The sequence below is a fragment of the Calliphora vicina genome, chromosome 2, assembly GCF_958450345.1.
Source record: "Calliphora vicina chromosome 2, idCalVici1.1, whole genome shotgun sequence".
NCBI classification, from domain to species: domain Eukaryota; kingdom Metazoa; phylum Arthropoda; class Insecta; order Diptera; family Calliphoridae; genus Calliphora; species Calliphora vicina.
The window spans coordinates 74401250-74412672 of record NC_088781.1 but is presented as its reverse complement, the minus strand read 5'-3'; the positions used below and the strand labels follow the sequence as shown (position 1 = coordinate 74412672).

Sequence of the window (11423 nt, the reverse complement as noted above, 5' to 3'; positions counted from 1 at the left end):
GTCACGTAACGTGCGTCACAAAATGTTCTCGGCTTTTTATGAAAACGATATATATATATAATATACATATATATTTCAATTAAAAAAAGTTCAAGTTTGATTCATTTAAAAATGTTTTTGTTGATAGACTGTTTCTGGGATTTGCCCATATTCAAAAAAAATTAAATGTTCTTGTTTTTATGTTCCTTAAAAATAATTCCTACCATAAAAATGCACAAAACTACGTAATTTTCGGTATTTTCTATGACCTGCCAATACATTACCATATTATTATATATTAATTTAAACATACCCTTCAACACTTGCCGTTGGCTCCGTCTTCATTACCGATATAATATCACTACAATTTTAATAACCTGTTTCACAATATCGAATGAAAGATTACGTTGGCATTCTAAGCTAAAGAAAACCGATTTTGGTTTTCCTAACTACACATTTATGTGCATGAATAAGTTTTCTTTCGATTAGAATACGAACGAAATCTTTCATTCGATATTGGGAAACAGGTTATAAAGCTTCTAGTTGTTTTTCCTCTGGCGGATTTGTCACGACGCTCCTTTCGTTGCTGGCGTGAGACATGCATAGAGCTTCTGGCTAAATTACATTGAGCCAATTCCGGCACAGCATTGGCCGTCGACATATCGGCTCCATACCGTTTATTTTAGGTTTTGAACGCCTTTGCTGCTTTGTTGTTGGGCCACTGCTGAAGTTGAAGGTCTATCAACAACGTGAACAGCACTTTTACTTCATTCAATACCCGATGATTCTATACATTTGTCACTAGAAACTCCAAAATCTCGTCCACCACTCTGACCACTGACATATTTTTGACTTTGTTCTTTCATATTTCCGAGTAACATTTGGCGAAATGCTAAGAAATCATAGATTTTAAATTCGGTGTTTTTAATGTTTCCAATTTGTTTCCGCTGTTTAATATTAAATTTATTTTGTTCACCACGCGTTTGAACTCTTCATCGATAATATTACCATTCTCCACAAGAAATAAAAATAAATATAAATCTTTCACTGGTTTGTTGTTAAATTCCAGTTTATTATTAAATTCGCCTTGCTTTATACACAGCTGTTTTTTTGACAGATTGGGCAAGAAAGCAAAAACAAAATGTATGTTGTTTTTGTATTGTTGTACTTGTTGTAGGGATGAGGTCACCTTATATGAATTCGCCTTGCTTCATGTTGTTGCGGATTTTTTATTTTTAACCCATACATGAACTCAAACTACAATTTCTCTTTTTTCGCTTCCCTGTTTTAAAGGCATTTATGTTATTAATTTTAAGTCACTTGCTGGGGTAGGTTCGTGTGTTTATTTTTAACATCAGAAATGTCTAAAAACAATTGAAAGTTTTTATCCTTAAACTTTAAGGCACTCAGTTGATGTTTATTCGTTGATGTTTATGCGTCTCTGATAAACTGACTGCAACCTCTGCCACTATTTATAACACTGCCATCTGCACTCTAGATTGCTCTTTAACTATCAAAGCACGTATATTCTAGAGCTTTCTAACACATACGCTATCTGTGGTGTACTTTCTACAATGTTCTTTAACTGAATATTCTAATTCGAATATACGGTAGCAGCAAACAGCGTTGCCATTCTTACGATCAATGGTCAACTGAAAGCTTTTATTCAATGTTAATAGTGGCCACAGATATGTTACAGTTTGAGAGTCACTGCTATTTGAAAGCATTATGCAACTTTTAAATCAGCCGTTAAAATCGTTAAATATTAAAAAAATAGTAGATTTTTGATGTTTTTTGGACTTAACTCTTTTTTTATTAAAAATAAATTTTCTTTAAGAACATATGTTTTTCTGTCACTATTTATAACACTGCCATCTGCACTCTAGATTGTTTTTTAACTGTCGTATATTCTAGAGCTTTCTAATACATACGCCATCTGTGGTGTACTTTCTACAATGTTCTTTAACTGAATATTCGAATTCGAATATACGGTCGCAGCAAACAGCGTTGGCATACTTACGATCAATGGTCAACAGAAAGCTTTTATTCAATGTTAATAATGCCCACAGATATGTTACAGTTTGCTATTACAGCACTGCTATTTGAAAGCATCATGCTACTTTTAAATCAGCCGCTAAAATCGTTATATTTGAATTCAAGTACAATTTCGTAACACTGCCCCCGCTTAAGCCTGTTCGTCCCGAATAGGCATAGATTCGCTTCTCCCATAGGCAGCTAGTCGTTTCAGATGTTCAGCCTTAATTCCCGATATCGGTCTTCCACATTTCCGTATTCTATAAACCATGTCGTCCAATTTCTTAACTGGCCTATGTGGTTCTTTGCAGTGATTCCTTAATTTGGATGACAAACCCTTATTACGTTGTCAGCTATATTCGGTTTTCATTTGGTCATTTGTCATTTTAATTCGTCTCCGAACAAGTTCATGCATTTCATTTTCTGTTGAAGCACCTTCACCCATCTTGGAACCCGGCCTGATGATCTTTTCTCTGCGGGACAGATCAAGCAATCCAACAGGAACCATTCTGTCGTTGCACTGTTCAACGAGGGCCTCAATTGTTACATGGCCACTTCTCACATCCGCTGGTTCCAACACCAACAAACCATTATCTATACAATCCTCCACTTCCTCACGGGCCCATACCAAATCCTCTGACTGCGGTGGCAACCTTTTGTGCTTTTTGAGCCAAATAAAATACGACCTTTATTAACTGAATTGATTTCAAGAATGAAAATATTTTATTGACAAATTTGTAATAGAAAATTTTCATAATAACATAAATAACAAAACATATTAAATTAAAATAATACAAATACAAAGTAAATATGAACAAGTAACTAATTTAAACAAATTATTTCAACACTCCCACTATTTGTTTAAAATAAAGCCCCTATTTTTCTTTAATATAAATTAACTGTCTAAGTAATTGGAATCTTGATTTTGGAAGAGCCTTCGTAAATATGTCAGCCAATTGTTCGTCAGAAGATATATAATTTAAATTGAATAAATTGTTTTCATATTTTTCCCTGATAAAATGATATCGAACATCTATGTGTTTTGTACGTTTATGAAATTCAGGATCTTTTATTAACCGAATTGAACTTTGATTATCCATATTAAATTCAGTTGAAATTTCCACACTTGTTAATTCTTTAATTAAACGCTGTAACCAAACCAGTTCTTTAACAGCAGCACTTGCTACAATATACTCAGATTCAGTGGTTGATAAAGCCACAGATTTTTGTCTCTCCGAACCCCAGCTTATAATGTTTGCACCAAATTAGAAAACATAACCAGATGTTGATCGTCTAGTTTCTTTATCACCAGCATAATCTGCATCGCTATATCCAAGTAACTTTAACTGTTCATTTACATTGAAACAAATTCCAAAATTTACAGTGGTTTTTATATACTTTAAAATTCGCTTTACAGCATTCACATGGGCTTTATTAGGATTTTCCAAAAAACGACTTACAACTCCCACTGCAAAACTTATATCAGGTCTAGTTGCAATTGATAAATATATAAGACTTCCAACTGCTTCACGAAAGGGAAATTTTGAATCGTTTGAATCCTCAAACTTTTCGTATATTTCGTTGATACTCCATTACAATCATCCATATTAAATCGTTTAAGAATCTTTTTAGCATAATTGGTTTGGCTTAGACTAATGGAGCCATTGGGATAACGACATATCTCTAAACCAAGGAAACATTCAGCATCAAAATATTTTATCTTGAAATCAGTTCGTAAATAGTTAATAATAGATTTTATTTCTTCCGTAGATATTGCAGCTATAAAACCATCATCAACATACAAAGCCAATACCAGAGTTTTATCTACATTCACGAATACACATGGATCGGATTCTAATTGTTCAAGCTTGTATTTCTTAATAAACATGGTAAATTTTATATTCCAGCATCTTGATGACTGCTTAAGACCATACAAACTTTTAAATAACTTGCAGACTTTACCAGTTCCATCATTGATCCCATCAGGCTGACACATATAAACATCTTTGTCTAAATCTCCATAAAGGAAAGCAGTCTTAACATCAAACTGGTGTATTACCATCTTCTTCATTGCTACTAGAGATAAAACCACTCGAATTGATGTAAATTTTACAACAGGGCTAAATACTTCCTCGTAATAAATTCCATATTCTTGTGTGAAACCGCGGGCCACTAGTCTAGCTTTGAATCTTTCTACACTGCCATCTGCGGGAGCATCTACTAATTTCCAGGTTTCATTTTCTTCCAAAGATTTCAGTTCATCAGTCATCGCGGTATACACATGGATCGGATTCTAATTGTTCAAGCTTGTATTTCTTAATAAACATGGTAAATTTTATATTCCAGCATCTTGATGACTGCTTAAGACCATACAAACTTTTAAATAACTTGCAGACTTTACCAGTTCCATCATTGATCCCATCAGGCTGACACATATAAACATCTTTGTCTAAATCTCCATAAAGGAAAGCAGTCTTAACATCAAACTGGTGTATTACCATCTTCTTCATTGCTACTAGAGATAAAACCACTCGAATTGATGTAAATTTTACAACAGGGCTAAATACTTCCTCGTAATAAATTCCATATTCTTGTGTGAAACCGCGGGCCACTAGTCTAGCTTTGAATCTTTCTACACTGCCATCTGCGGGAGCATCTACTAATTTCCAGGTTTCATTTTCTTCCAAAGATTTCAGTTCATCAGTCATCGCGGTATACCTTTGATCTTTGTGAGGAGATGTCTTTGCTTGATCATAACTCCTGGGTTCTTCCTCGCTTAAAGACATAAATCCACTGGCATCAAGAGGATCTTTAGATGTGTCACGTAGTCGATTTTCTATTATATTTTCCTGGCTTAAATAAGAAAGTTCTCTTGGCATTTTCTTTAATCGCTGGTTGCTTTTATTCACTTCTATTTCAGCTAAATTCTGGGATGAGGCGGTAGCGTTGTTTGAAACATTTTCAATAAATTCTGCATCGTTTGTTGTAGCATTGTTAACGCAATTTTCACAGGCATCTTCATAATCTTCATTTTCGGAACTTAGAGTTTCAATTTCATTGTTATTGCTTTCTTTATTATTGTTTTTTTGTAAGATTACGTTCAGGACAATCTCGCTTCCAATGCCCTTCATCACCACATATAAAACATCGTCCATTGGGTTTAAAATTATTTGAATTACCAACATTTCGAAAATTATCACACCTGATATTTTTAACATTTTTACGATCACTATGCTTGGATGCTGCGAGAGCTTCAATTGGTTCAATTTTTCCACGAGATATTTAACGTTCTTCTTCAATCACCAGCCTTGCTCTAAGATTATCCAAAGTGCGTTCCAACTTACTTGCTGACTCCCATGCGCTACTAAAAGCTGCATACTCAGAGGGTAAAGATAATATAATTTTTGTAATCACCATATCATCTGATATTGTCTCATTGAGATCCCTTAAACGTTGAACTAATTCTTCAAGCCTTGCAATATATGATATCATATTCTCACCAGCATCTTTTGTGAAATTAAAAACTTGTTGATGAAGCATCAGTAAACTGGACTCATTTTTCCTTTCAAAAACATCATGTAATTTTGTCCACATTGCCTTTGCAGATTCACAATTAGTAATGTGAATGATCTGATTACTTCCAACCGAAATTCCAATAATCTGTTGAGCTTTAGCATCCTTTTTTCGCCATGCACGAATTTTACGTTCATCAGTTAATGGACATTCTTCATCTTCAGTGTCCACTTCATAAACATCAGCAGCAATCATAGTGATTTTAACATGAAATTTCCATGTTGACCATTGACATGTGTCGTTCAGTTTTTCAATCTTGCTTTCAGCTTCCATATCTTAAATCCTTGTTTAATCTGCGCTTTACTAAATATTTATTCCTCGATTTGATCTGTTAACATAACCTTTTGAGCCAAATAAAATACGACCTTTATTAACTGAATTGATTTCAAGAATGAAAATATTTTATTGACAAATTTGTAATGAAAAATTTTCAGAATAACATAAATAACAAAACATATTAAATTAAAATAATACAAATACAAAGTAAATATGAACAAGTAACTAATTTAAACAAATTATTTCAACAGTGCTCAACAAAAACTAACTTTCTTACTTGAAACTTGCTCTCATTACCGACGTCAAGGGGTATTTTAACATTTCGCCAATTCATGACTTTTTGTCCCATATCCAAAGTAATGCTGTGACTAATCATGAAGTCTGCACAAATGATTACTTCGTCCACAATATCGGCAACAAAGACATGATTTACGCTAATACCACCAATAGTTAAATTCACATTAACTTTAGCATGGACAGCGGCAGGCTCTCCAGTAGCGGTGCGTAGACTTACATTGCAAATTGGTTCCATCGATTTATTTACAAAATCTGTTCTGATGATAGACTGCGACGCTCCCGTGTCCATAGTAAGGATGTGCTTCCGACCGTTGATGTACCAACTAGCACTAAAATTGTTATTTTCCTGCTGCAGTACTGATATGGAGATGGTAGGGCCATCAGGTGTGGGTGTCAGATCCTGTCCCTCAGTGCTAGCTCGCTTTAAAGTTGGCTCCTGTAATGCTTGATGATTCGCCAGCTGGTTATTTCTTGATGCTGAAACATATCTGATTCGCTTTCTTGTTGCTCTGCAGTTTCGCTGAATGTGACCCATTTTTCCACAGTTATAACATTTAACTTTGTCTTTAGTTTGTCTCTTACTTAAAGCCTTTAAAACTGCCGCTTTTAATTCCTTTAATTCGTTGACCATACTTCTATCATTTTCAGTGACAACCTCGATTGTCCGCACATTACACATCTGGGGCTTTGAAATTATCTTTGCTAACAAGCGCGAATGAGACGGTTTCAAAGAATGATGACTTTGGTGTGGCACATGCCGCATATTTTATCTCTGGATCGCGAATACCATTCACAAATGCCTCTATCTTCAAATGCTCCAAAATCGGATGGTTCTCCCCTTCTTTATACTCGTATTCGTAAGCTCCAATGCCAATAACACGCCGCACAGTGGTATGAGAAAAAAAAATAGGGAAATAAATCTGTAACTTCTAAATCCTTACTTCGATTTGAATGAAATTTCACATGCTCAAAGGGGAAGTGTTGTCGAGTTTAAGTTTTGAATCTGGGACTCATGAGCCCACCAGGAGCTGGGCAAAGGGTCCCCAAATAGGACACCTCGGTTATGGTCAATTTTAAAAATGATACAGAATCTTCTCATTGAGCACTACATAAAACCTCGTAAATTAAAAGCATTTTTTGTCATATTTTCAAAAAAGTATTCCATGAATTTTTTAATTGTCAAAAGTTATATACATTATTGAAAAGTAGACAAAATCCTCTATCCATTGATATATAACATGTCTACCTTATGTTTTTTTCGTGGCAAATTAATTAAGGATATCTCCTAAGCTATAAGAGATAATTGATAGCTACTACGAGGTTTTGTGTAGTGCTCAATGAGAAGATTCTATATATGTTTTTTGAAATCGGAACACAAACGAAGAAATATTATCATTTTTAAAATTGACCATACCCGAGGTGTCCTACTTTGGGGACCCTTGGCCCAGCTCTTGGTGGGCTCATGAGGCCCAGATTCAAAACTTAAACTCGACAACACTTCCCCTTTGAGCATGTGAAATTTCATTCAAATCGAAGTAAGGGTTTAGAAGTTACAGATTTATTTCCCTCTTTTTTTTTCTCATACCACTGTGCGCCGCTTGAATTCATCTATCAGCCTCTTTTGCAATTCCGCCCTATTGCCGGCTGTAGGTAACTCCAACTTACTCAATTCTTTCTTGAGTTGTCATAAGCGTAGCTAGACTATTACTCTGGGGTGGGCAAGTGCACTTCCCAAATAGTAAAAATAAAACTAAAATCATAGATAAACATAGAGCGAAAATATAGAAAAAAAATCAAACAAAAAAATTACTAAAAATAATCACATAGTTTTTTCTACTAATACATTATCACCACTTAGGTTTCTGACAACTGAGTTAGGTCTTTGACAGGAGAGTTTTCGCTCTATGACTAAAATATCACAAAAATTGAGTTTGCTAACATAACTACTTCATTTTCCATATTTAAAACTGCTAATTTATTTTATAAAATATTTTTATATTTAAATGGGATTTTTTTTAGTTTTCCTCTTGATCTTAACTGTTATTTGTTCCTTATTATATTAGTTAGACAAAATACTATTTTTGAGTTGAAAAGATTTATTTATATCTAAACTCTCTATATTTAAAAATGTAATATTGTATACATATTAGAGTTAATTTCAAAAATTTGATTTATTTTTCATAATTTTTCTGAAGGTTTTTGCGCAAATAAAAATAATGGCGTCCTTTTTTTGGAAAATTTTCACTCCTTGTGGTGGTTCAACGCACCTAAAGACGCGCATTTTGAGCATATTTTTCTGTAGAGCAAAAACAGTTGAATATAATATATTATTGCAAATCTGATTTCACCAGTCGATTCTGAATCAAAAATTAATATAATTGATGTTTTTTGAATCCTTAAAGTAGTTCCAAAACCCCACAACAGGGGGCGCAAATTTCATAAAAAATACCAAAAAGAATTTTAGTTTTTTTTTAAACATGCTCGATTAAAGGGCATTTTATGCTTAGCAAAACGGCACCAATATTTCTTTTCTATCACTAACCATTAAAAAAAGTTATGTGGCTTCAAAGTTATTTATTTAACAAGAAAATATTATTTGGTAAAAAAGTTTAGACATTATTTTATTAGCTTGTCTTTTTTTTATTACTGGATTATATATATTTAACTTCCAATAATCAACTGAAGGAATAGAATCCGGCAAACCCAGATTTTAGCTTTTACCTAATGTTGAAATCTTCAAGATCACTTTTAATTACAGCGTAATTTACACACTGAGGGAAAAACGACGTTGCAAAATCGACAACGGTTGGTGTCATTTTAACACAATACGGTGTCACTTTTTTTCGACAACGTACGTTTACAATTTGTAAACAAACGGGTACGAATCGACAACGCAATGTTGTTAAATTATTTGCGACGCATTTCAAAGAGAGTTGCTTTTTATAAGTGTGTTTTAATTTTATTTACATTAATAAATTTAAAATATTTTAATAAATAATAAAAGGTAATAGTGATGCAAATAAATGGTTTAAGAACCAAAATATAAAAGAAAGTGTAATTGTGTTTGATTGCGAATTTGTGTTGATGCAGATGAAGATCCAGGCAGTGAAGACCACCGAATCCAGTGACGACATACAATTCCAAATGGAAACTTATAGTTTTTATATTTATTTTATATTTAAGTATTTTAAGTATTGTATTAAAAAACGTAAAAAATAAAGAAATTGTTATTTATATTAATTACCAAAAAAATAGAAAAGAAAAATTGTCAGGTGTCAAATCGTACACGAACGGTATCAAGTCGCCAACTAATGGTGTCAAATTGACAACGGTTTGGTGTCAAATCGTACACAAACGGTGACTAATTGTCAACGGTCTGTTATAAAATCGTACACGAACGTTGTCAAATCGACAACGCAATGGTGTCGTTTTTCCGTTGGCAAATTGACACCGTTCGTGTACAATTTGTACACATACGGGGTTGATAGACTATTGACACCGAATGGTGTCAAATTGTACACGGATGTGTTCATTTTTTCTCTGGGTGTATGTTTCCTTCTGAAACCAAATTGATGGTCAGGAATAATTAAATTTTCGTGCACTATAAGTCTCTCAAGTAACAACTTTTCAAAAAGTTTTGAGAATATTGACAATAGGCTAATGGGACGATATGATGTCACTTGAGTGATATCTTTTCCCGGTTTTGGTATCATAACTATATCAGATATTTTCCATGAGGATGGGAAATATCCAATACGTAGTATTGAGTTAAATATGAACAAAATAATTCTCAGTGCTGAGTTGGGCATATTACTTATCATCGTGGTAGTAATTTTATCTATACCAGGGGGGTTATTATGTAATTCGATTCGAAATTATTACGAATTCGTAAATTTATTTCCGAACGTTCGTAAATTACGGGATTTTTTCTACTCCCTTTCGTAAAGCAAAAAATCACATTCGAGGATGCAACTATGTAGTACGAAAACAAAAGTCAAAAGTCTTGTAACGTACGTATTTCTTTCGAATGCCATTTTGTTTGCGGAAATTCATTTATGTATTATTTTATATACAGAAAATTAAATCAAAACTTTGAAAATGTAAGTATATGGATTTTAAATTTGAATAATAAATGATATTGATTTAATTGCTTTGATTTTTAACATGTTTAAAGGGAATCGTCTATAAAAAGTGTATGTACGAAACCAAGGCAATATGAAATAATAATGGAGTTTATGAAAATGCATCCGGATTTGGCAAAAGGACATCTAAATGTTGCAAATGCCAAAAGTAAGTGCAGAGAATTGTGGCAAAGGTTATCGCAAGATTTAAATGCTGCAGGTCCATCACATGAGACTGAAAAGTGAAAAAGGTTTGTACATATGAATGAATATTTTAACTGATAAATATAACGTTTTTGCAAATGTATGTGGTCAAAGGTATGGGCAGATTTCAAGCAGCACATTGAGGTTAAGTCCCGCCGCAACAAAAGTAGCCTTTCTGGAACTGGAGGATATACTGAATACTGTTCTTTAACACCACTGGAAGAACAAATTGCTCAATTACTTGCCATAATGTTTCTACTGAAGGAATGAATGGCACGACAAGATATGGGGCAGAAACAAATAATCCTGCTACTACAAGCATTAGAGACGAAGATGCAATACAAGAAGGCATTACAATATCTAGCAGTGACATAGCGGTAAACCCTTCTGAGGAAAATTCATTTGATTGTTTAAATGTCCATATGAACCTTATTACTGCCAATAAATACTTAAAACGGAACAGTGATTTCCAGGAACGTATTTATAAATTGGAAAAAGAAAAGTTAGAATTTTATAAAAGAAATGAATTGGAAAAAAAAGGAAAGGAACGTATTTATAAGCTTAAAAAGGAAAAGTATGACTTTTTAAAGACAAATTAATTGGAAAGAACGAAATGAAAAATTGCAATACTTGAACTTAAAAGAAAAATGTTTGAATTAGAGAGCAAAATAAATGGTTGAAGTTTTGCTATGTGCCTTTTTTATGAATTTTTATGTTTTTCTCTATATATTAATTAGTTTTTATGTGCCTCTTTATATTATGTATTATTTTGTTTTTTTTTTTAATATCCTTATTAATTTGAATTATTATTTTTTTCTTTCAATAAATGTTTTTTATTTATTTTGAAATTTTGTAATTTATTTATTTTAGAAATTTTTATAGTTTTCAGTCTCTAAAAATATTATTTTTAATTTCATTTCTAATACTTTTTGCTACATG

The 11423-nt window shown here is 33.0% G+C and overlaps 1 protein-coding gene across 1 annotated transcript; it reads right to left on the bottom strand.

Moving 5' to 3' along the window:
- Positions 1 to 5295: 5295 nt before the first annotated feature.
- Positions 5296 to 5781, bottom strand: LOC135950554 (uncharacterized). The gene has a single exon (XM_065500090.1). The coding sequence runs from the start codon at positions 5779 to 5781 to the stop codon at positions 5296 to 5298; it is 486 nt and encodes a 161-aa protein (XP_065356162.1).
- Positions 5782 to 11423: the final 5642 nt, after the last annotated feature.

Bases quoted from the DNA above. Each gene is read 5' to 3' on its own strand.
- LOC135950554 (XM_065500090.1), bottom strand. From the start codon at position 5,781: ATGATTGCTGCTGATGTTTATGAAGTGGACACTGAAGATGAAGAATGT.